The sequence below is a fragment of the Megalobrama amblycephala genome, linkage group LG1 (genome assembly GCF_018812025.1).
Source record: "Megalobrama amblycephala isolate DHTTF-2021 linkage group LG1, ASM1881202v1, whole genome shotgun sequence".
Classification (NCBI taxonomy): Eukaryota; Metazoa; Chordata; class Actinopteri; order Cypriniformes; family Xenocyprididae; genus Megalobrama; species Megalobrama amblycephala.
Genome location: NC_063044.1, coordinates 48520583 through 48548363, shown reverse-complemented (window position 1 = coordinate 48548363; position 27781 = coordinate 48520583). Strand labels below are relative to the sequence as shown.

Sequence of the window (27781 nt, the reverse complement as noted above, 5' to 3'; positions counted from 1 at the left end):
GGTAAACTTCAATGTGTGGTGCGGAATTCATCTCACACCACTTTTTAGAGAGAAGCAGAGAGGGGGTCGCAGGGTGTATTCCAGCAGAAATAGAAATTTCCCTCAAAAATGACATGAAATATATATTAAGGTGGTGTTATTGTTTTTCAAGTTAGTATTGATTCATTTTCAAATACTACTAGCAGTACTTTCACTGCACCAAAACTATTCTGCCAGCATTTGTGTGGGATGGGAAAAAACTCCTTCAGAGCTAGAACCTTCAGAAATTATAATTTAAGTATGTCCATTTATATTAGCATTATTAATTATTACCACTGTTAATATTCAGACTAAACAGCAGATAAACAGGTGGCCCACAAAAGGGACCATCCCTGACAAAATGCCACCAACATAGGCGGTTTCAATGAATTCTCTGGACTGAACTGCCTCTGGTGGGTACAAAAATTCACCAAATCCCCACAAAAATTTTGATTCTTCTTAGAAACCCTTTCACATTTCATTTGGGTGATGGGCAACTGGGAAAGTCAGAGGGGGAACTAGATCTTTGCTTTGAATATGAGCCTCTACTCTACAGATCTCCTGAGGGGGTTGGATGGCATATGTCGAAGAAAGGTTTTTCTTTTTCTTATGAAACTATTTCCAGTAAAGGATATTAAAAGATATCAGGAATTTACAGTCATGGGTCATTTGGCAAGAGGCAAGAGAAACAAAACAGATCTGTATCTGTGTTTGAGCAGTTTATTCAATAGCAACGCTGCTATTTCTTATTAAGATGAGAAGGGAAATGAAGATGAGGAAGTAAACGAAGAAGTGTAAAGTCATTCTTATCAAATAAAGCGTGGCCGGCATGCGTCACCAGAGCCATGGCATGCAACAAAGATGAAATGCATATCTACAGACAGGTCAAATCATTAGACTGTAGCTTCCCTGAAAAAAATGTACAGTAAAAGTTACTGAAAATTGAGAATCTACACACCAGATGTGGCGACATAGACATAATAGGATGTGTCAGCGGACAACATAAAGCAGCCAAAATTTTGAAACCATTGTTTTCTATGAACACGTACACATCACCAGCACTATTAAGCATCCATTGTCAGTGCCCTGGTAGAACTTCAGAGGCTACACAAATTTCTTTCACGCCACTCACATTACTTTCCAATAAATTCAAACAAAACCCTCAAAAAATATTTTCATAAATGTGTCTTTTTGTGGTTTGACAGCTTAAAGCCTATAGGCTACATACAAATATAATGTATCAATATAAAATGCAATCAATTTTTCAGTTTGCACAGCTGTAATGTATCTTTATTGAATAATTTTAAATCTCATCATCTATTGACTTTCATTCTCTTAACACCTAAAATCAAGTAGTTTGTTGAAGAGAAGCATGCTATTATTTTTCTATGCAACTGGACATAGGATTATCTACAAATGAAGATAAAATGGCCAAAGCAAAATTACATTGGATATACACCGATGTGGCTCTTTTGACTTACAGTAGGTCAGTAAGCAATCACCCAGAAAACAACAAGAAATCAAGTGCAGACTTGTAACAAATCAGACACAACCTTAAAGAAGAGGCCTCACCCCTCACCAATTCATGCATATTGTTGTCTGCAATACTGTCTTGCCTCCAGAAATAGCCATAATAGGACTATACTATACTAAAACCCAATAATAGACGATAGTAAAATGAGACCAGAGAGATATTATTAGCTCATGTGTAGGGTACAAACAGAACTTGGAGTATATATACATATTCTATTTCCACTCTGCTGCACAATGTCCTCAGTCTGAACTGAATGCTTCCAATGTCTGTTATGATCTCCTGATACTGAACTACTAGTGAAGTACATTTTAACATGAATTATTTTCCATGTTGTTGAGTAGGCCTATCTTTTGTTAACCTAAAATAAGCTTCACCTGTCAACACCATGGACATAGCACCCAACTTTCCCTTAATGTCTGAACATGATGCTTATTGTAGTCCACCACGGATTGTGATTTTTTTGCGTCATCCTCCCATTGTTTTAGACGAGGAACTTTTGTAACCTGTCAAAAGAACACCTACACAGAAACAACACTGATAACTGCAACACGAAAAAAGAGCAACAGATAAACAACTGATCATTTGAATCATCCACTGAATCAACGACTGAATCACTGATTGACTGACTCATGTTTGTTTCATTTAGATCGTCTGTCAAACACGACACCAAGTGCAAAGCAGTTTGAGAATAGACCTCAAAGTAGGTGTTGAAAGGCTACAGTGGGTGGAGCTAATGCATTCCCATAGTGCCCTAAAAGCTCCAGTTGTCATTCAAGACATGGGGGCGAGACCATGGGACTGTAAACAGGCGTGGTGCTTATTATAGCACAGGGCATTGCTAGGGAGACAGTTGACTGGCTATGGTGGGAACGATACAGCTAAATTTAGAGGAGTTCTTCATTTTGGCGACTATAAGAAGAAAGCACACTTGGTATGCAAATGAAAGTTTCAGACTAAAAAGCAGTGAAAATCACCTTACTCTTGGGCTGACAAAATCAAAATTCCCCTTGTTTGTTTTTAATGCACATTGCTTGACTTACTTTTTAGACTCTCCCCTCCAACCACGGAGCTCCTTTCTTGAGCATTAATGAAAGTATCAGTAAGAATGTGTTAAAAACTACATAATAGTACATAAATACATACAGTATAAAATAGGTTTTTCAGCCAAAGTGTATTTTATTTATGGCTACATTATAGCTGTACCATTTCCAGCTTGCTGCAAAAAGCAAATTTATAAACAAAAATAAAAATAAAAATTGATCATACTTTTATGGTGTAGGCACTAGGCATTGAAAATGTTATCGGTAAAAATAAATAAGTAAAATCTGAATGACTGGCCCAACTGATAGGCCAGCAGAAAAAAAATCTATGGATAAAAATAAATGTTTAATGACCAAGAAATATAATAGAATACCAAAGTCCAATGGATAGCTACCATTGTACTTTGTGTTTCACATCGACTTAAACACTCGTAACCATCTATTGGCAATGTTTTCCAATGCCAAATGGCAGCATGGATTGCATGACAATTCCAGTCTGTTTGGCTAAATCCATTAGCTATTTCTGGCATATAACTCAGATGGCACGTGTATACCCAATATGCCATCCATATATGCTATCATTAAATGTAGCATTGTTTGCATGTCCCATTTCTTACTTAGAAAAAAAATTAAAAATAAATAAATATTGAAATTGCTGATTTAGGGAATTTTCCATTGAACTTTATATGTGGTTTATGCCAGGGAAATTAATGATATCATATCTAAAACATCTAAAGAGTGTAGGTGAACTGAGGGGACAGGGACATGTCAAAGTCAAGCCATTGATTTCTATATCAGCACCCGATTCAATGCATTTATGTAATGTTTCGGCTTCAGTGTTGACGGTTTCTGTTGCTGATTTCAAAGATACTGTTCTTTGCTTTTGTTTGAAGTGATTGACACAACACAAACTGCTATTATGGTCTACATATCTGCAACGCAGATTAAACACAGACCACAGAACAAAGCAGGTTCAATTGTCTGAATTTCTTTCAAAACAAACCTGTTTAATCTTAGCAGGGGTTTTCTTGCTTTATCAGAAAGTCAACTGTTTAAATTAACATTTAAAAATGTTCTCTTTATTCTCTAGGACTGTTTTACAGTCACATGTTTTCAGTCAGATGAAAGCTCGGACAAGCAGCCACCAGTCGGTCATCAAATCTGCAATCCACCTAATCCATAATGATTCAGCGTGATGTTGCAAGGCATTTTCCATTACATAACGCAGGTATAATTAATTAAAAACCTCCTCAGGGAGTATCGACTTATAATGATTCGATCCCATTTCAGCAAGATCAGCTCAGCTTATCTGCTAAATTCGTCGTAACTTGCAAAATCTGCAAAGAAATGTTCCAACACTGATGAGGGAACTCATTTGGCCTCAATCATAAAGTAGTTAAAGGTGCACTAACTAATTTTTGACCAATGTCAGAATGTTTCCTTGAGTCTGCAAATTTGAAAGAGTCTGCTGGAACAAAACATTAACACATATCAGATATCTCCCAGCTGAATATTTCACAGAATATCTTGCAGCTATTACACTTATAATCAAACTAAGTAACCAATGTAGGATACACAGACAGATGTCTAGACGAGTACAATAATTGTGCAAACCCTGATGCTACCTATACATTGTGTTGCATAATCAGAACACATGCTGTGCATGATGTATTACAACATATGTGGATGAGTGTCATGTTCCCTTTAGGACAATTAGACATGTCAGCACTCTATGCTACACTAGTGTTGAGGAGTAAACAACTACGACACGTGCTAAATGCCTAGCATGTTTTGTTAAAGGAGAAGGTTCTTCTTCTGCCTAGTCCTAGTCAACAAATTCTCAAGGAATTGTATTGGATGTTACTCAAAATACTTTGGAACAAAGGCATCCTGGGAATTTTCTTATAGGATTCCAACAAAACACAAAACAAATACTTTTAGAGGAAAGAAAGAAAAAAAAAAGTTAAATTGGTTAACATTAGTTAATGCTTTAATGTAACATGAATTAACAACGGACAACATTTTTACTGCATTTATTAATCTCGGGCAGCATGTTAATTTATGAATGACTATTGTTCTTTTTTTTAATCAATTATTATTGTTAATTCATGTTTGTTCATAATACAGTAACTGATTAAACTTCTGAGTCTGTGATTATGCTTTCAGAGTGTCGACTACAAGATCACGGTACGTGCTGTGACCAGTTGTGAACAACAGTCTAATTTCACAAGAGGAGATGAGAAAAAGGAGGTAAAGGATTTTCTTTTTCTCTCTTTCAATATAAAAGCAAATGTTATGTTGGTAACACTTAACTATAAGGTTTCATTTGTTAACATTAGTTACCATGAACTAACAATGAACAGCACTTTAACAGCATTTATTAATCTATGTTAATGTTAATTTCTACATTTACCAACATATTATTAAAATCAAAATTTGTATACGTTAACATTAGTTAATGCTCTGTGAACTAACATGAACATTTATATTAACTAACATTAACAAAGGTTAATGAATGCTACAAAAATATATTGCTCATTGTTAGTTCACTTCTGAATTCAAATTTCCTGATAATTTACTCACCCTCATCCAAGATGTTCATGTCGTCAGTCGAAAAGAAATAAAGGTTTTTGATTAAACCATTCCAGGATTTTTCTCCATATAGTGGATTTCAGTGGGGTTCATCGGGTGGAAGGTCCCAATTGCAGTTTCAGTGCAGCTTCAAAGGGCTTTAAACAATACCAGATAAGGAATAAGGGTGAAACCATTGTTCATTTTCTAAAAAAATTATTTATATACTTTTGAACCACAAATGCTTGTCTTGCACTGCTCTGTGATCCGCCACACATTACGTAAACACGTTAGAAAGGTCACGTGCGATGTAGATGGAAGTACCGCGGTTGGGCGAAAAACTCCATTTCATTTTCTCCTCCAACTTCAAAATCGTCCGACATCATTGTTTTACTGGTGTTTCATCTGTGTTTGACTAAGTCTTTGCATGTTCGCTTTGCAGACAATGGATCTGTACTTTCACCTACGTCACGCGTGACCTTTCTAACGCGAATACTTAATGCGTGGCGGATCGCAGAGCTCGTACAACATGAGCATTGTGTTTAAAAAGTATATAAATTTTATTTTATTTTTAGAAAATGAACAATCGTTTTGCTAGACAAGACCCTTATTCCTCATCTGGGATCGTGTAGAGTCCTTTGAAGCGCCAATGAAGCTGCAATTTGGACCTTCAACCCGGTGAACACCTCTGAAGGTCACTATATGGAGAAAAATCCTGGAATGGTTTCCTCAAAAACCTTAATTTCTTTTCAACTGAAGAAAGAAAGACATGAACATCTTGGATGACACGGGGGTGAGTAAATTATCAGGAAATTTGAATTCATAAGTGAACTAATCCTTTAAGTTAACAGGACAATTGACAAAGACAAAGTTGGAACATAATAATTTAAAAACAAAGTATGAATATAAAGGCTTCACTTTCAAACTCTGTATAATAATGAAAAATATAAAATTCTTATTTAATTGAAATGCTTCATGGGTAGAATTGTCAAGACTAGACTGGGTCACACTTTATATTAATGTCCCATTCTCACTATTAAATATAACTTTTGCCTCAATAAACTCCTAATTACTGCTTATTAATAGTAAAGTAGCTGTTAAGTTAAGGGATGTAGAATATGGTCATGCAGAATAAGGCATTAATATGTGCATTATTAGTACTAATAAACAGCCAATATCCTAGTAATATGCAAGCAACTACTTAATAGTGAAATTTGGACCCTAAATTAAAGTGTTACCCTAGACTGAACCCTTACAGTAGTGCATCTAGTCTAACTGTTGCCCTAAATCAACAGAGAAATGCCTTAATAAATTTCAAACAAAAACGAAGGGATCCCTTCCACAAATAAAGAGGTGAATGGATCTAAAATAACAGCGTATCTATCTATTTGAACAGGTGACAGATAAACAGGGCCAGTGCGAGGCAAAAGAAGCGCTTGCACACCCACACACTGTTATATAGTCATTCCTCTGTGTTGATTCAAGCGCAGGTGAGAGATGGCCAAACCTCGCAAAGCTCTGACGGGAATTGTTGACGTCACTTCTGACAAGGACGAGAGACAAGTTTGCTCTGCCAGTATAAGGCTAAAAGCCTCTCAAACTCTGGGGAACAAAATTGTATTATTTTAAAGTCTTACAACATCTAAAAACAAAAAATGCTGCAAGTTCAAAGTCATGGTGGTAATTTGCAACTGCCACAACACATTTGCATCTAACACCAGGTTAAATACTTTCAAGAACATTCGAAACCACAAGGTTGACCATATTAACTTAACAATCTTAGCCTAATACCCTTAACAGATTAACCAGAATGCAATGAAAAAAGTGCGAAAGAGTGACGTTGGTCATTGTACTGCGTTAAGGAAAAGCAGCCGCCTTTGTTTAGGGATGCCCATTCCAGGTTTACACCATGACCTTTGTGGTTTTACCCAAACAGAGCTTGACCCAGACAAAACAAAGTCAAGATGTAACCACAGCGCGACTGATGTGCTATCAAAGAAACATCAACACCTTTGACTTCAAAGTAACTGTGAGCAATGCAAGCTTGCTTCTTCCTCCCACCCACCCCAAAACAATACACTTCTCTTGAATGCTGGCATTTGTGCATCTGCTTTTCTCTAGCTCGTTATCTCTCTCTCTAACTCACCAGTGCTAGGCATGCTGGTGCTTCTAGATTGAGGAAGCAGCTCCACGGGTCGCTCTCTGCTGGACGTGCTGTCTGAAGAGAAGCAGGATTCTGTCTCATAGATCGTCTGCAACATCGCGCACAGTCCCGGTACGGTTGGCTTCAAAAGCATGCCAGTCTCAAAATAATGCCACACAATTAATGCAAAAATGAAGCAAAATCAACATGAAAAAGGAGATGGCAACCCACTCTCCATCAAAAAAGTGAAAAATGCAAACACATTTGAAGGAAGAGGGGAAAAAAGCAGTGCGTCCTTTTTTATCAAAAGGTACATGCATGCAACAAATCATCAATCGCTTTGCCCATTAGCTCCATGGTTTAAAAAAAAAAAAAAAAACAAACAAATCAAAAATGCAAGCAGAACTGGTTTCCGTGGAAGGAAACGCAGAAGACAAATCCTTAAATTGTCCACTCAGAACCATCAGCTGTATGACATACAAATGAGTCTATTCATAAACCACATCACCTTCTTGTCTAATCATCTATGTCAGAAACAAACTGCTAATTCACACCGACAAGTCCAGCTTGCATCCAAGTCCCCCCGTCTGAGCGTGCCTGTATCCTGCAATCATCTGAAGTTATGCATGTGGTATCGGCGGACTCCAAAAGAGAGACTTCCCCATGACGAAATGCGACAGAGCTTCGAAAGACGAGATAAAAGCGACAGAACAGGAGAGACTTTTGCATGCCAGTCCCTCTGTTCCTTCCTTCCCCTCGTCTCTCTGTACAGCCAGCCAGTCCTCGCTACAGAACAGTACAACTTGCTCTCCTGATGAATGGGCTTAAAGTGAACCGTCCGACGTTGTTCTGTTTAGTGTGACTGTGTTGCTTGCTTTATGTATTTGTTTTAAGCCGAATCTCTGCAGCTTCACCCGCTGTGCGTGGCGAACGGGAGAGCAGAGGTGTAGAGACGTGGAGTTTACAAACAGACTGGAGCTGCTTCAGGCTGCTGGAAATAGCTGCCGAGCGACAGGGGAGGGGCGGGACCGTGCTATAAATAGAGTCGGGAGCTGAGAGCTTGCTTGGAGAAAGAGAGAGAGAGAGAGAGGAGGGGGGTGAGAGAGAGAAAGAGATGGAAGATGGAAGAGAGGGGATGGTCGATTGTTTATCACGTAAATAAAGGAGCCAAAAACAATAATAGAAGCCAAAAAAGGAGCCAATCTGACACAAGACCGTGACAGGACTGGAGGAGTGAGACCAAACAGAGTTTAACTTGATAATACAAGCCAACACGAGGGCAAACGAGATACAAAACAACACGAGCGCTGCTAAATTCGTGCCAATGCACGCTATAATGAATGGAACTAATTCATGCATTTGAAACACAAGCGTTTAAATCTAAGCTTTTCGTACCGAGAACTGCTTGCTGCTTACACAAGGAATTTGCGTCAGCACTATTGACACAGAGAACACAAGGGTCACCGTTTCACAAGCGCATGTGGGTCAAAAGACTAGGGTGGCCAATAGCATTACCAAACCTGTGACATGCCAAGTGCTGCAAGGGCACCATATTTACCGTTAATATCAACAACAGCAACTGACAAAGCACATAAATGATAAATTAAGTGTTTATTAAAACAAGAGAATAATTAGGAAAATTTGTTTAAACTGTATTGAAAAAAAAAAAAACTGAAACAAACATTTTAAAATTAAATTGTATAATCTTCAAATAAATAAATAATTACATAACTTAATAATTACATTAAATTATATATAATTATAATTAAATACATATTTAAATTTTATTATTTTATTATTATTATTTAGTGAATAACACTATATATATATATATATATATATATATATATATATATATATATATATATATATAATTTTAAATAAATAAATATAATTTTTTTACTGATTTTTTTTTTACAGTAAAAAACAGTAATATACAATAAAAACAATGCATTCTGGGTAATATTATTAGTCATTTTTGAGAAAGTAACCTATATGCATCTTTTCTTAAAATGACATATTACCCAGAATGCATTGTTTTAATGGTATATTACAGTTCGTTTCAATGGAAAACGGTATTTTACTGCGTAAATTCATTAAATTTTTTACAGTCATTTTTTAGAGTATATATATATATATGTGTGTGTGTGTGTGTGTGACCCCTGTGCAGTTGAAATGCACATTTTCCCACAGATAATGGTGACCTACATGACCATTTCAAGGTTTAAAGAGACCAGAGTCTGGAGGTGCATTTGTGAATTTAAATCAGTAATGCACTAAATCTTTTTGACTTAGGTGTGAGGACAGTAAAATAAAAATGGTGAATGCACCATTGATTTCATGACCTCCTGAATGATATATAACAAGGTCATCGGGCATCTACGCTCTGCATCAGTTTAGGGACCCACTGCCTAATGTTCATCGCATTTATTATCCAAGACAGACTGACCTGTTGCACAAGCACAAAACTCCAGAAAAAATGTGTCAAGACTAAATAAGAAAGATAAAACAAATCTGAGACCACACAGTTCCACAGTTTTCTTACAATGATGGCTAAACATTTGTTTCATGCAAGGAAAGTTGGTCGTAGACCAATATTAAAGGGTAAGATTTATCCAGAGTGCCAAAATTAGACCTCTGACGTGCTTTTCTTAGAGCAGCCTGTCACCATGACCACTAGTGTGTTGGAGAGTTAAAATGGATTTGGCTCAAGAGCAGGCAACAATCAAAGAGAAGCTTTGTCAAGCACTTGTTTGAAAAAAAGACACATTTAAAAACAACATGGAACAGATGTGCACATACCCAGTGTCGCCTATCATTGCCTGGCCATAGGGTGTGATCTAAGAGGGCAAAGACAGGCTGTGTGTGTATTTACGCAGGCGAAATCAAAGCATGGTCAGCTTTCAATGTTTTGGCACCCATAGCAGGGCCAACACATAATTTGAACTGAGACTGTAAACAGAAGCAAGTTTTGCGAGGCATGACCTGCCCATGAACGATCAACAGCATGCAGCATGATCAGTGTGTACATATACAATGCATACTTGCATCTTGAAAACCACTTAGACTTTGCACTTGTTGCTCTTTAGGTTACAGGCATGCTAAACCGCTATCTGTCCCACAGCTGCACGCAATTGAAGATTTTACGTGGTCTTTTCAACTTCAGTCTCGTCTGTTTAGTTTCCAGCCGCCCCCGTTATTTATAGGTGGATGTACCTTTTGGGCTTACTGACGTTAGTTGGGTTTATATTTAGCCATGAGAAGGTGGGGGGAACGCACCACTTGTTTTTTAAGCCCTTTTTTTACGAGTGATGAACTCATGTTGGTAATGTCAAGGACTTTGGCAGCAGACTTTGTTTGACAGCTAGTCTCTCGCCTTTAGCCAGACCTGACCCAATTAAGGCCAACCCAAAGCGAGCCGTAACCTTTTGCCACCGGGTTCTGAAGGAATCTTGGACGCTGGAGAAGAATGGTAAATAAATGTGGCCGTTCCTCACTGTGGCTGCGGACAGATGGGCTAAATATGCGTTGAAGCTTCGGGAGTATGTGAACTCTCTCTCTCTCCCACCCTAAATAACATGGACTATATTAGCTCACACTTATGAGCCCGCAAAAATAGTCTTGGTTTGGATGGGATTAATTAAAACAAAGCCAAGAAAAACACAGCGGTTTCTCACACAGATAACAAACTCGCTTACTGGGGACACTCCAGTGACTGCTGCCATGTTAGGAAAATGTATTTTAAGTATGCTTAATTTTAACTATGCTCAAATTTTAAAAATCTTACCCCCAGTTTCATAGACAAGCCTAGTCCCAGACTAAAATGCATTTTTGAGCTGTTTTAACTAAAAGCAACTTGCACTGACATATCTTAAAATATGTCAGTGACATTGTTTTGTCTTAAGACACACCAGTAATGTTTTTTTTCTAAGGCTAAAGGGATAGTTCACCCAAACGTTGAAAATTATCTCATGATTTACTCACCCTCAAGCCACCCTAGGTGTATATGAATATCTTCTTTCAGACAAACACAATTGGAGATATATTTAAAAATATCTTTGCTCTTCCAAGATTTAAAATGGTAGTGAATGGGGGCAATTTTGAAGCCCCCCCCAAAATGCATCCATCCATCATAAAAATAATCCATACGGCTCCAGGGGGTTAATAAAGTCCTTCTGAAGTGAACCGGTATATTTTTGTAAGAAAAATATCCATAAAACAAAAAGCTTCCGGCAGACGACCATACGCATACTGCGCAAGTCGACAAGAGTAACCCCTGATGCGATGTATGATGTAGGAGTAGCGTAAGATTAGACGCCTCTTGCGGTTTAAACAAATAGGCTGTGCGACAAACTCAAGCTCCTCTTCTCTTATATCGAAATCCTCTGACATTTCTCTTTAAAAGTTCTTGTTTTATACTTCTAATTCATGACTAGCTAGTTATTATAATTAATAAAGTTTTAAATATGGATATTTTTCTTACAAAAAACCATCGCTTCACTTCTGAAGGCCTTTATTAACCCCCTGGAGCCGTATAGATTATTTTTATGAAGGATGGATGCATTTTTTGGGCTTCAAAATTGCGCCCCCCCTGCCCCCCATTCACTACCATAATAAAGCTTGTAGGAGCCAGAATATTTTTAAATATATCTCAGATTGTCTTTGTCTGAAAGAGGACAAATACAAAACACACCTAGGATGGCTTGAGGGTGAGTAAATCATGGGATAGTTTTTTTTATTTTTGGGTGAACTATCCCTTTAAATGCCTAATTGAACTAAGGCCTAATCTAAGCCTTATTTGTGAATCCAGGCCTTTGTTTATTATTTATTTTTATTTTTTTCAAATGTTAACCACAGAGAGCTCCTTAAAGCTTCTCTTTTGCTGATAACAGATTTATAAATGATTCTCATTACAAATTTGGGAAGATGGTTGGCGCATGTTGCATTTTCAAATGCACGACCCAAACTCACAGCGTCAGCCAACTGGCGAGTAGTTTTTACAGTTTACTCGCCAACGCGGATTTCTACTCACACAAGGCACTTGGCGGGTGTTAATTTTGTACCTTGGTTGAGATGTTAAGGGTGTCCCGCACACAGTCACTAGATGGCACAGCTAGCTTGTGCTGTGGAAGTTGGAAGCTATAGTCTCCATGCATGGAATGAAAATACTTTAAATGTGTTACAAAATGCAGCCATTTTTTCCCTTGGATTTACACAATTCGCATTGGACATACAGATATCTGTATAAATACGGACAAAAATTACATCCCTGATATAGAGACCAAAATATCATATAGACTTGGGTTTGGGCCAGTGAGGAACCATCTAGCAGCAGCATAGCTATGTGCTCATCATCAACACCTTAGCAACACCCTGGCAACCACCCATAACACCCAAACATTGTTTTTTGTGCATTTTTGAAAAGTGACATGTCGCTGCACTTGAATCCGACCCAGTTGCTCAAAGAACTCGGCTTGTGCTGTGGGATCATTTCACTGCAAGTCGATCCAACACAGCACAGACGAGTCCATGGCCTGTCGATACCGCCTGAATAACAACCGCCCAATCAATGAGCAATTTGTTACCTGTCTTTATTACGAGCAAAGAGAATTTCTCAGGTGAGCAAAATCCATTTTGAAAGTGCTGTCAAGTCCAAAAACAAACCCAATAAAAGAAATTAAACTGAATCACCTGGAAGGAATGAGAAATTAGCTCCAGTTTGCAAAATTGTTTCTTAAATGTCCTCGTTTGAGCAACTGCCAGACTTTCCTGTGAGGGAGAGGCAAAGAGAATTAGCTTTCAGTTCTACTCTGCTATGGGGTCTAAAGGACATGCACACACACACACACACACACACACACACACACATACATGCCTTCTAAAAAATCCTTCTGTGCACATACATGAGCAAATGCGGTCAGACATATCAATAAACTGCCAATGAAAGCCTGATATGTTGCCTGTATACATTTACAGCGAGAAAAACAACCTTTTTTAGGATCATCATTTGATGACTCATATCAAGGCATAGACTGATGCACTTACACCCAAAGTGAGGATTCACACACACACACATACACACGGCACAGGGGACGCATACAGATTCTTTCTCCTCAAATAGAACTCTGCGATGACTCATTCTCTGCACAGCCCCGACTGCAATGCTCCTCCCTGCCAGAGAACACGCACACGTTCACATATACATACACACTGGTGTGTATTTATTCCACCGATTCAAATATTAACACATGCAGATAATGACAAGATCCTCTGTGTTGGAGGAGGGCCTCCTGCAGTATTCCAGAGAAATCAATGTTTCAAACAGGTTGACTCATTTAAAGTGGTGATTACTGACCCGTGTCTCACTCACTTTTCAGATAACAAACCCGTCCAATTATAATGCGAGTGGAGCTGCAACTGCAAACAAAGGTTAAAAAAAATTATGCAGGGAGAACCACCCAAGCACATACATCGCAATGTTTATTTAATGTGTGCACTTGAAAATGGAAAATGCCATTATTATAGCTTTTGGTTATATGTGACGTGTTGCTAAAATGGATGTAAGAACGTCATTACACAAATGCGTTCACTATACATAGAAAGATATTTGTTTTGACGTATACTTTTCACAGTTATTCACACTTTTCTACTAAACAGGTTTATCTGTTCTTTAATATCAATGATATCAATAATTATATAAAAAAAATCAGATTATAACAATTAAACTCTGACAAGTTCTGCTTATTACACACTTAAAGGGGTACTTCAATTGCAAATTGGGCTTTCAATAAAACTTGGCTGCCTATACAGTAGAAAAGTAAAAAATAAAATAAAATCAGTGCTACCTGATTATAGAAAAAAAGGCTTTTCTTTCCTTTTGCCAAATAGCTAAGAAAAGTTCACCACTCATAATGCACTTGGCATGTTGCCGTCCAAGGACACTCCAACCAGTCTGCTATAGATAAGTTTGACCAGAGCCAAATACTGCCTTGCTTTAGTAGGAAATACTTCTAAGCAAACTTTTAGTCATAATTGTGGTGACTTGTGTTGTTCCCGAGTGCAAGAATTCAAAGAGTAAATGTTTAGCGGAAGTTATGATTGGTTTCCAGTGAAGGATCCAGCGCGTTGTAGACAGTGGCTAAAGGCTGCAAAGAATGGTAAATATGGAATCTGAAAAACATCTGTGTTTGTAGTCAACATTTCAAACTGGATGACCACGAACAGTGTTTTAGGCAAAAAGGAGGGGGAAAAATTGAAAGAAACTACCGTTCTGTCAGTTCTGCCTGAAATAAAAAAATGTCGCATACAGGTAAGAAACCTGTTGCCATAGTAATCCATTTTTCGTAATGCTGTTTAAAGAGACAAAGTACAATACAATTTTCATTGATATCCTACCCTTACAATAATTGTTCTGTTAATAACCCTCTGTCAATCTGACTGTCCATGAGTGGGGATTCAAAAATGTGGAATTAAAATCCTGAAAGCCATAGAGCTGTCAAAAGTTTCAAACCTTTGCTGATGAATAAAAGTGAATTTCTCAGTCAAGGTAACACAGATCACAGAAACATTGTTATTTGCATATACTGCCAAGATCATAGCAATACAAAGCAGGTTCGAAAGCGGCGAAGTTACACTTTAAACTTAAAAATGAACTGGTATCGGCCATAAAAAACAACAACATGTATTTATCACTATAAACTGTTTTATGTAAGTGAATGCACAAAGTTTAGGATGTTTATACACAAATACTATATTTTACATAGAACTTGAGATTTTCCACATGATGCAGTCTTTGTTATTATCATAAAATTATTACAAAACAAATATTACAAAACAGCTGCTTAATAATATCAAAATTCTCATTATTAGGGCTAAACAAATAATTAGAATAAAATAAAAAATTGCCAAGTGCAATGTTTAAACCAAAAACTCTGATTAAAAATTAATTAATTTAATACAAAATAATAATATATAACAAGTTTTTAGCTAAAAAAAAAAAAATTGCTATTGCAAAAAAACAAAAAAAACAAAAACAAACAAAAAAAACAATATGATTTGACCAAATTGCCCTACTCATTATTAAAACTAAAGTGATCGAGGAAAGTTGATATTAAGAGCATTTTACCATTAAACAAACAAACACCAGTACATTCTTCAATAAAGAAGCCTTTAGAAGTCACATATTAGATAATATCTAAGCAAAGTTCAAGAAGCTGTCGATTAAAAACACAAGGGGGATAAAAACTAAGAAAGCACCATGTTCTCTTGTCACTCCATAGCGTCTCTGAATGTGGTTATGCATCCCTTTGAGTTATTGGTGATAACTTCATTAAAACCCCCATTAAAGACAACATTATTGTATCAAACAAATGACTGATTTACTTCAGCAAGACATAATCCAGACATGGACATGCAGTAAAGTTCGCAAACAACAAGAAAACATCTTAAAAGACACATGACCCCTAAAAGAATAAGAGCACAATGTGCGCAATGTTTGACACATGTATCACCCTGAACTTGCCTGGTACGAAGCATGGTGCCCATTACGGTGAAGGGCTTCTGCAGATGAAATGGCCTTTTATTGGAAGAACGGAACTGTACGACATGTCCTCAAGAGAACAAAAGGCCTCACTGCATGGTTGAATGGATTGACACTCATTTCTCCTTGATGGGCTTGTCTGTGCTGGATCACATTGAGCTCTAGGCTTACTGGACATCATCAAAGACAAGCCAAGCAAGGTCCTTCGGTACTGCACAACATCAAAAGCATCTAGAGATGATTAACATGATGCTAGCTGATTATTTCAGCTTGGAAAGCTTGGCTAAACTATGACAGACAGCTTGACAAAGCAATATGCCAAAAGATGTGAAACATTACAGTGATTTTCACAGCAATTGAAAGGGGTGAAGTTATGTGAAGTTATTACAGGGAGCGATTGGGGGTTAGGTGCCTTGCTCAAGGGCAGCTCAGTTGTGGGTAATGAGAGTGGAAGAGAGCGCTGTTCATTCACTCCGCCCACTTACGTTTCCTGCCAGTACTGAGACCTGAACCGGGTTACAAGTCCGACTCTATAACCATTAGGCCACAACAGTCTCACAAATATGATGCGCAACGCAAGTGTTTTTTGCTAGCTTCAGCCCGACGCAGTTATCATTTTCACGTCCAGGGCCACGTTGTTTAAATAGCAAATGCACTCGCGCCCATCTGTGTGCCCATGGGCATCTGAAAACGAGGAGTGTTCAGGCGCATTGTTGGCGCATTGTTATTTTGAGGCAACTGAAAATTACACACACAGGGACGTGCAGCAGCACACAAACATTTTTAAATGTTAAAAATTAAAAGGATTCCTCTCTGGAGAAGCATTCAGTCTTTCCGCTTGCAAATTCCGCTATGTAAATCCGTCATGGTGCAAGCACAAATGGCTTTTAAAGGGAAAGGGAGATGGGACTCTGATTGGTTTATTGTACGTTATGCCCAAAACACAACCATGACTCATTAAGAGACTAGGTACAACCCTTTTGGTCCATGTGCTTGGCAGCCATTTTTTCGTCATTAAACTAGCAAAAGTGGATTCAGCACGCCCTAAGTGCACCTGCACCATGCGCTTCAGACCATGCGCTAAGATCATTAAAATAGGGCCCAATCTAATTTACATTGGTGATAATACGGTACTGATATATCGCACATCCCTAGATACAAAACAGCAATGTTCAAAAAATATCACAGCTATTTCGCAACTATTTTAATAAAAATAATATTCCTGTTCATTATAGCCTAACTGAATTATAAACCACCTTAGTCTCATTATAATTTTTCATATTTTTCAACTTTTCATATTCACCATACCTCTCACATTAACATCAACTGTAGGACAATATAATATAATATAATATAATATAATATAATAAACAACATCTTTTCACAGCAATATTTTTAACTGTTGTTTTATTAAGCCTTGAATCTGTTTGTAGAGGCAACCAATAACAGGAGTTCAATTCACAAAATGTTGTACTGTAACCGATAACAGTAGTGCAGGTACAAGCTCTCAAAATTCAAACTCATTATCCCACTGTTTTCAAATCCAATGGTAGCTCAGAGAGAGAAGATGGTAAAACTCCTCAATGTGATAGAGAAAATGAAAGGACAGGACTTGATACCTTCTAGCTGAACAGCTATCATGGCAAACCAGCTAATCGCATCAATACAGAAACACAAAACGTACAAAAAACCCCCAAACAAACAAAAAAAAAAACACTCCATCTGCAGTTAGATATTAAGAGCACCTTCCTCAACTGCATGCTCAATAAAATAACAAAATGTCAATCACATTGACATGCACACAGAAAGCATACATAAAAGAACCAATGAGTTTGCATCACAGCGAGCAAACAGGCCAATCAGCAAAGAGCCCTCTGGGCAGTGTTGATGTGGAGTGGGGCGAAGTGTAGAAGGTTGCCACGGCATCCAGTGACATTCAAAGACGTCATGAGGGGGACAGAGGGTTAATAGAGGTTGTTACCGGTTCTAATTATAAACGGCAGAGAGTCAGAGAGAGCCAGGCGAGGAGAGAGTGGGGGCGGGCGCAGGGCCGAAGGTATGAATTAAAGGCGCATTAAGAGGGGGTTGATGGGAAAAGAAAGGGGCGAGGAGGAGAAGAAAGCTGCAGCGTACGGCAACAGATGAAGGAAGATGGACAAAATCCACAGGTTTTGTTTGCCTGAACAACAAATCTGGCTAAGCTTCATCTGAGATGAGACAATTATACACAATTACACACACAATCATAACAACGGGTTACTCACCAGCTGACAGACCAAAAATCTTCTTCGAAACGTGATCTGTAATTGCTACAACTGTGAGTCAGGTTGCATTACTACTTCTACTACTATTACTACTACTACTACAATAACAAATGCCTTTTAATAAAGCTACTTTATTCATTCGTGTTTCCAAACACAGTGCTGATAGATTCAATTGTTGCTTTGTCACCAATTTTAAAACATCACCACATTTTACAAACAAAAGAAATTCACAATTTTAGTTTAGTTAAGGGCTTTATGTGCTTAAAAGAGCTTCAAACAATTGACACAGTAGCGACTATAGCCATCTATCCAATGCAAAATGTAAAAAAAAAAAAACCCTGCGAGACAAATTGCAAATAAAGTGGCGGTTCTATAAGGTGTTCAGAAGAATGAAATCATCACTTCCGTGGAAATTCAGCGCAAAATTGAAACGGAAATGGAAGTTGTAGCCACTATATAAGCCAGTTTGCCTCTTTTATTTAAAGGGCTAGTTCGCCCAAAAATAATGTTGTCATCGTTTACTCACCCTCCAAACCTGTATGAGTTTCATTGTTCTGCTGAACACAAAAGAAGATATTTTGAAGAACATTGGTAACCGAAAAGTTGATGGACCCCACTGTCTTCCACAGTATGGAAAAAAAAAATGATGGAAGTCAATGGCTACCATCAACTGTCTGGTTACCAACATTCTTTAAAGTACCTTCTTTTGCATTCAACAGAACATAGTAATTCATACAGGTTTAGAACAACTTGAGGATGAGTAAATGATGACACTTTTTTTGTATTTTTCCTTTAATGTTAGAAATTACTTGATGTCAAGTATGCACAAACCAAACAATATTGCTACTAGGAGAAAATAGGACAGTCAATAATCTAAACTTAAAATTAAAAAGCAATCCACTTTCAAGTGAGCATACAAGTTTTACCCCAAAATTTGCAAAATAAAGCTCTCTTACTGAATGAAACATCAAAAACAACAACAAAAAACTTCTATTCTCACAGCTCATGTAAGGAAAAGCACCACAAAAAAAATCTGTAACGGAGGTTGCTGAACAAAAAGCAAGTCCAACCATGGTAAGCAGTCACCAATATCAGACAATGCAAACGTTCATGTACTACAGCTCTTCTTTGTAGGCCCAGATGGATTCTGAAGACTTCTGGACTGATTCTGAGGGTTACATTTGCAGAATTTTGTGGAATGGAATTAAGGCTGGAACACAGTACATTACTTTTCAAATCTAAACATATTTTAAAACACCAGGCATCATACACTTATCGACTCTGTAAAACGTTACATAAACAACTTAGAATCACACACTACAAGACTTTTTTTCAAGTCGTTCCAAACACAACAAACTCACACAGAATCTTGTTGCTAGTAGACATATAAAAATGAATACAAATATGTGTTCTAAAATCACTACAAAATATCACACATGTTTGATATCTCTCAACTGGACGGAATCAAAGTCTGAAAAACTGGATGGAATGAAATACCGGAGAAAAAAAAATAAAAAAATCTAGGTAAAATTCATGTAGTGCAGGGTTTTTTAAAATGGGGTCTGGGGAGGGAGTTCTAGGGGGGGTCCATGGAAAATTAGGGGAAAAGAGTGTAAAAAAAAAAATGTAAAAGAAATAAATAATAAAAAATAAGTAAAAATTAAAATAAGTAAAAACTGCGATTAAGACAAAGAAATAGGGCTGGGCGATATATCGCATGCGATTCTCACGCGCATTTCGTCAGTAAAGCCGGTTCCCTGATTACCGCTAAATCGCCATCACCTGCTTTCAAATGGAGCGCCTTTTAATAGACAAAGCCGTAGTTCACTGATAAGCCACGCAAAATCGGGTTCATTATCGAAGTCGATTCATCTTCGATAATGAACCCGATTTTGCGTGGCTTATCAGTGAATTACGGCTCTGTCTATTAAAAGGCGCTCCATTTGAAAGCAGGTGATGGCTTTACTGACGAAATGCGCGTGAGAATCGCATGCGATATATCGCCCAGCCCTACAAAGAAATAAATGAGTAAATGAATATAATAAATTAAAATAAGTATTAAAAATAACTATGAAACAATAACTTAACTTAATAGAAACTAAATATTTTTCAAATAATATTTTAGATATTTTAGATTTATAACATGAATTATTCACACTAAAAATTGGATCTTTAAAACTGTATAAAACATCTGATACCTGGACGTATTATCAACTGAGACAAAATCTTCCATTAGCAGACATCAATGTTTCAGAGTGCAACATGAATGAGTAAAAACTCTTACCGGGTGTGTTTGGTGAATTCATGGATGACGCCACTGATCTTCTCTGCCTCTGAAGTTCTCCAAGTAGCAGGGAAAGATGCTTTTTGGATAAACCTCAGCGTTCGACCTCTGGTTCGCCTGGTTTCAGAGGCAAGGTGCCGCAAAACGCCGAGTTCTAAAGGGGGTCCTCGGCGTCAGCCATGACCGTAGACCTCACGGGGAGGGCTGTGATGGCCGCTGGTGCCAGCTGAACACCCTCACTGCAACAGATACAAACACACTGACCTTAATGGCGCTGAAACTGCTGACATCCTTCAAGCCAAAAAATACAATGCAAAATAGCCTTCTCAAAATTACAGTAGACCTGTCTGAAAAGCAAAAACATTAATAAATAATAATATCAAGCAAAACAGCTCATTTGTTTTTCAAAGAGTGAATAAAGTCCCCTAGCTGCATATTAACGGGCTTGTAAGAGTCATTAATGCCTGTGTCAGAATGTTGCGCACGTAACAGAGTTGTATATTTGCTGCTTACAAAACAGATCCAGAGGATGTTAATGGATGACTCACCCTGCCTCTAAGTCAGTGGAGATGCACTACAATACCCACGCTGCCTAGCAGCGACTGGATACGCAGCAGGGTAGCACATTACCCACGCTGCCTTTCATTCTACCATGAGCCCTGCCCCAAGCAAAGAATAGAGAGGTTCGACTGTCTAGTTTTAGTGATTATTATTAAAACACTGGCCCACACTTCCTGAGCCCTAGGTCTGTTCAGTATTCAAGTAGATAATGTTATGCATCACAAAGCATTCAAGTTTGGGGATTTTAACATTCTGAAACACACATTTTTATGCAAATCAACACATCAACATGAAATATAATATATATATATATATATATATATATATATATATATATATATATATATATATATATATATATATATATATATATATATAAAAAAGACTGAAAATAGGTCAAAAACTTTTCTGTGCACACCAGTTGCCTTTTTTGACAAATCTGCCAGATACTTTTGAATAATATGCAAAGACTAATTGCATTAAATCATTGGTAAAACTGCAGCACTGAATTGAGAAGATGACAAGCTTCGAGTTGCCTTGCATGCACTGGGACGGTAGCCTCACCTGCTGGTCGAATCGTGCAAGCGCAGTCTGTCTGTCCTCTGGCAGTGAGATTTGTCTTATGACCCATTGTTACCACAGCACACTTCACACTTCCTTTGGTATGGAATAGTTAAAGCAATCAATCAGTTGTCTTGAAATATTTTGTGAACAACAGTGTACGGGTCCCTACTTGCATATCTACGGACACGTGTGCTATCAGCTCAGAGCCAATAAACTGTAATAAGTGACTGATAAATGTTGAAAATAGTCTTGTTGTTTTGCTTTGACGCACTTATAATGTAATTTGAACTTGGGCCAGGACTTTATGGTTGCTGGATTTCTGGAGTGTAATGTTTCGACTGCTAATCTCAAACAGTTCATCTCAAACTGCAAATCCCCAATTTATGAGCCTTTAAGAATGTGGCTAAACATAATGAAGGTCTACAGGACTGTTCCTTAGATCTGTGCGTTTCTTAACTTTAACAACCTGCATAATAGTGTTTGATGCTCACCAATGAAATTAGAGAAATCAAGTTATCAATGACTAAGAATCCAGTGATAAATGAACAGTTGGGATGTACAGTTAGAAATATTAGATCCAATATTAAAGCACTGCTTCTTAAAACCATATAAATAATGAATTATGTATAAAGAATAGAACACAATTAAGAATGGTTGCAGCTTTGCATGGAGGTGCATATTGGTTAAGTTAACCAAATAGATTCTAACTACTTTCTTATATTTATTCATTTAAATATTTTTTTAAATCAATGACTTTTTCACTAAATACTAGGGATACGACAATATTCAAATTCAGCCAATAACAAATAAATGGTATATTGTAATTCAATTTCATTTTGTCTGTTTAACTTAAAAATAAAATTACAGAAAACTAAAATCAATCGTTTAAATGTGCCCCTAATCCGAGTACTGAGTATCTGCTGATACCGAGTCCCGATCCGATACTTGTATTTTCCTATTGGTCTGTACACACTTCAAGTACAACAAAGTTGTTAAAATCAATCCAGTGCACACAGGAATGGGCAGAGAGAGTCCCAAGACACAACCCATAGCAATGCATTATGACAAGATTGTCAGTCTGACCGCAGATAAAAAAATAAAACAGTAAATAAATGACTTTCGAGTTATTAGTTACAAAAGTGAGCATCACATATGCTAAACACAGAAGCTTGAACGTACGTGTGATGTGCTAGAACAGACCTCATTGGTTCTCACCATCACTTAAGCGCATAGCTTAACTTCCTTCTTTTTAATGGTGGTTGGCAAACACACTTGACGTTGCATACTGCCACCTACTGCACGACACCTGCATGACAGCTGATGTAAAATAAAGGATCAGGCCGATACCGATCAGGTAAAATAAATGCTTAATAGGCCCTGATACCGATCCTTAAGATCAGATCGGGACAATCCTAGTAGCTGTGTGTAATGGTTCTTGGTTGTATTAAAAAAAACAAACAAAAAAAACAACCACACGCGGTTCGGCACACACTTTCACCGCAGTTCATCTCATATCTGACGACACATATAAGCATCTATAATATGGTTTGTTGAAAATAAATAAAACAGACAGAGTTAGGCTAATGTATGTTTCTGTCACCAGTCATTTACTCTGTCATAACCCAGGTGAGACATGAACAGCACACGTTGCTATCTGTGTTTAAACTAAACTCATTTACACCTTGCTAATTTTAACATTCGAGAGCAAAACGCGAAAGAGAACTCACGCGCAAATATTACGTTCTCTTTCAAGTCTTGTGCTTGAATGGACAAATTCACACAAAAGTTATGTCAACATTCCCGTTTTGGCGAGTATCCTAGCAAACATAGGTTATGTCTTAAGAGAACTTAAACACTTGAGAAAGAATGCATGTGTTCAGTATCAGTGTACTGATCCGTGCATTATGTCTTAAAGTGACAGCAGCCTAATATGTGAACCTGGAACACAAAACCAGTCATAAGGGTCAATTTTTTGAAATTGATTTATGATTTATTGATTTGAAATAGATCTATACATGCATGATTATACAAGCTTTCTATTGATGTATGGTTTGTTAGGATAGGACAATATTTGGCTGATACACAACTATTTGAAAATCTGGAATCTGAGGGTGCAAAAAAAAAAAAAAAAAAAAAAAAAAAAAAAATCGACATATTGAGAAAAGTTGTCCAAATGAATGCATATCCACTCACAAAAGAAGTCCTTAGCAATGCATATCCACTAACAAAAAAATAATAATAATAATATATATATATTTACAATAGGAAATTTTCAAAATATCTTCATGGAACATGATCTTTACTTAATATCCTAATGATTTTTGGCATAAAAGAAAAAATCGATAATTTTGACCCATACATTGTATTGTTGGCTATTGCTACAAATATACCAGTGCAACTTATGACTGGTTTTGTGGTCCAGGGTCACATATTCCTGCTGTCTGTATGTGTTTTTAATGTTAATCAAACAGCAAAAGAGGAGGAAATCACTCATTGCTCTTGACTGAATAGCTCTTGTAATTTAATTAATAATTAAAAATGATTCATCTTTATTTAATTTATACACTGAAGATTATATGCAATGTTGTTTTACATTTTATTAGCTACTTTATTCAATTCCTGTACCTGAAAACTACTAGATACCTGTTAGATACCTGGAAAACTGGAAAAGCACTGTTTATGTTATTTGTATCTTTGTACCCTACTGTATGTATTTGTGCTGTTGCTTGTAGTTTGATTATTTGTTCTTATTTTCTTTATTTTTATTTGACAGTAGTCCTTTTTTCCCTGAACATAGCATATACTGAACTGTACTGAAACCATGACCCAAAAATCATGATAAAAACTGAACCGTGAGTAATTTGAACCGTTGCAGCCCTAATTCCTAGTATTCGCACCATTATTTACCACCAGAAAAAAAAAAATAATAATTATTGACCTATTTGGCATTTTCGCATTCTCAGAAGATCACATTCAGATCTTTTCACTCCCACTGGCACTTTCATTAGATTGTGGCCGCATGCTAATTTGCCCTGTTTAGAACCATAATATTACTAATGTTTTTGCTAATTAATAATGGAAATTAATACAATTCATATTTGCAATTTATTTTATCTTGACAGCTGCCACTCTAAATTTCGTGCTTGGGACAGTATCTTACCTGGGACTCCAAAAAAAAAAAAAAAAAAAAAAAAATCCAGCAACCATCTACAACACCCTAGCAAACACACAGCAATGCAATGCAAAACAAACAAACAAAAAAAACTTAGAAGACCCTTTTATTTGAGACAGCAGGTTTTCAGCGAATAAGCACCACTCACATTCACTCATAAAACCATAGAAATCAAGTTAAGAAAATTTCTCAACTTCATTAGAGAAAGTCTGAGTATTTTCTGCCATGGTCTACAAATAAAACTATGGACCTACATGGATAGTTTCTTATGTCATTCTGAAAGGCTTGTTCTTTTCTTTGGCCACAGCCAGCTCTGACATGTCCCAAGGCCTTGTGGGGCGCTAACATGCTGGTACAGTTCCTGGAAAGCCCTGTATTGACTAAAGAGCAGGCTGAAGCTGGTGTCTAAAGCTCTGTCAGTGATTTAATGGAAGAGCTGAAAGCTCCTCCTGTCCAAATCTTTGCCACTCCTCTCTCTCTCGCTCTCTTTCTCCACTCTCATGCAAGTGGTCAGGCTTCATGCCAGAAAACTGATCAGCATTTAATGCTCTTAAAAAGGAAGGGACATTTGATGAGAGTTAAAACACTGGCTCGCTTGAGAGAATCATCCTTACTGAGGTGCTTAGCTCTCTTTCTTTGAGGCTGAGTATATGAGAAGGCATCAGTCACTCAACGAGGGTGTGAATAGCGTGGGGGCGGAGATGTGTTGATTAGCATCCGTGCTTGATGTTAAAGCCTCCCGCATCTCTCTGAATGAAGGTTTCCAGACCATCAAGGTCCACTAATTTCACCATCTGTGTCACAAAATGCAGAAAAAGCAAACCCCAAACTGTCAGTAAAGCATCAAGACACACTTCAAAATCTCTAGATTCACACTAACCATATATAAGCATATTATAAAAGAAGCTCCATGTGCAGATTTTCTCAAATTAGACACCTAAAAGCACAGCTCTAACTCATTTCACACACTAAACTGCACTACAGTCTGTCTAGAGCGAACACGAGCATCTCGCTTATATTAAACCAATCTTATGTATCTGTACCGGGTGCATTTTTGACAAAACGCCACAGCTATTGGAGGCTGTCTACAATGGGCAAATCAAAGTAAACTATATTAACTGGTACATTTATCTTTCTGAAAGGGTACATGATGATGTTGTTTTGAAGCGTCCATTGCAGCACGTAGCACCGCTATGCCCCGTTCGCTTTGATGTGTTCATGACCTGTTTAATCTTTGAAGGTTGAAATGCAGCACATTTTTACTTGCACTTCTGTAACCAAGCTGAATGACTTTTCTCTTGTAATGCGTCAGTCTTGGTCTCACCGGATAAACACCCTTTGGTCCCACCTGCTACAGTAGCCACGCCCCTAAGCAGACCGCTTGTTCGCAATGCTCTGATGGTGCCCGGAGGGCTCCATGTTTACACTTTTGGGGAGATAAACCCATGAATGACATACTAGTAGTCAATGAACAATAAACTTTAAAAAATTGTTAAAAGTATTTTAACAAAAAAAAATCTTACATACTTCATCTTTAAAAGAACTGACTCGCAGGAGTCAATCATTTCAGGATTCAGACTACACTGTTTTGGATTAAAAAAAGAACTAGCTCATTGATTAAAGTGCCCCAATTATGATATTTCAAAGGTTCCTAATTTTGTTTTGGAGGTCTCATTTAACAGGTTTACATGCATCAAATGTCAAAAAACACTTTCATTTTCTCATAATATACATCATTATATCCTTTCCGAGAGCTACTCTGCTCTGATTGGTCAGATGGCCCAGTCTGTTTTAACTGGTCTACCGCTTACAGTGTGTGTCAGAAACTAAACACCCATAACCATATGTAAATTTCAACTCTGAGTCTGGAGGCTTCATAAATCAGCGATTGTTTTAAATTTAACCACCGACTCTTCACATCCTCATCCTTTGGAAGTGTATACAAAGACAATATTCTTTGTGGCATGTACACAACACGAACAGCTAGAGCGTTTGAGGGCGAGTCAAAGCAGACGTTGTTCACGGGCAGCCAATGAAGACCATAGGTGGGCATTATGCAAATTTGTTACATTGTTATGTTACACACACATAAATGTTGACTTAAGATGTAACCTAAAACATTAATTTAATCATACAACCTAATGAACTGACTGTACATTTGTCCATTAGAACCTTATTTTCATGTGGGACCTATTAAATGTTGACCCTGTTTGAAGGCTGGCCCACACGAAAAGATTTTTAAAATGTTTTCAGATTTATAAATAATCGAGTCCAGATTGTGAACACAGGAAATATCGCAAAATCTTTTGTGGTCAAATATGACTTCTGAGTAAACAAACATGGCGGACAAGAAGAAATGGTGATAATAGTGTTTGGACTGCTTTTTAACAGAAAATTTGTAGAGAAAAAAAGAAAAACGTTTGAATGAAGTCGTGTTATGCTTTTGTCTTTGTCAGCTCACTTTCTGTTTTGTATTGTTTCGTTCCATTTGACAACAGAGTGTGTGCGTACGTTTGTCCTCAGGGTTCCCCCACACAACAGGATTTCTTATCATAAATATTCAACAATTTACAATTTGAGATCGGTGCGGCCCTGACATTTTTTCGAGCAGATTCAATCACTCTTGACACAACTCACACCACAGGAAAATCTGATAAGATAATCTATAGAACCATCAAGGTAATCGGGACTTTACCTAGGATTGTTGGAAGGGGAGAATTGGGCCCAAACATTGGCCAGATTATTTTGTAGTGCCTTAAGTGATACAAAAACCAAGGAGTTGTGGCAGAAAGTGGTCACAAGAATAACTGTAGTATTTAAAACCTTTAACCACTTCTGAATGCTGGCTGGAGCACAGCGGATGCATTATCCAAGTGACGTGTGAGGATTAAAAATAGTACATCAGATTTAGCATGCTGCCGCACTCCCATCCCCAGGGACGGACGTACAGACGCGGCAGGCCGACAGGGAATAAGCGGCCTGTTCGATTGCAGGCCGACGAGTGAGCTATTCCACAAAAAAAATCAGGTGAATGCTGCCTGGTGACCCAGGAAGTGCTCACCTAGGAGACGGCGGAGACAAAAGCCCTTGC

General features: G+C 37.5%; 1 protein-coding gene across 6 annotated transcripts in view; it reads right to left on the bottom strand.

Annotated features, from left to right (window-relative positions):
• hdac5 (histone deacetylase 5) overlaps nt 1–27781 on the bottom strand; it is an 83758-nt gene that overhangs the window by 45313 nt on the left and 10664 nt on the right. For 2 of the 6 annotated variants that reach the window (XM_048197863.1, XM_048197879.1), the window contains exon 2: nt 20394–20632. In XM_048197863.1, coding sequence (XP_048053820.1) covers nt 20394–20415 — 22 coding nt within the window. In that variant the 5' untranslated portion in view covers nt 20416–20632. Of the gene's footprint in view, nt 1–7309; nt 8620–20393; nt 20633–25304; nt 25485–27781 lie in introns of those variants that run through there. The other 4 variants (XM_048197871.1, XM_048197853.1, XM_048197861.1 and 1 more) reach the window with 4 other exon arrangements.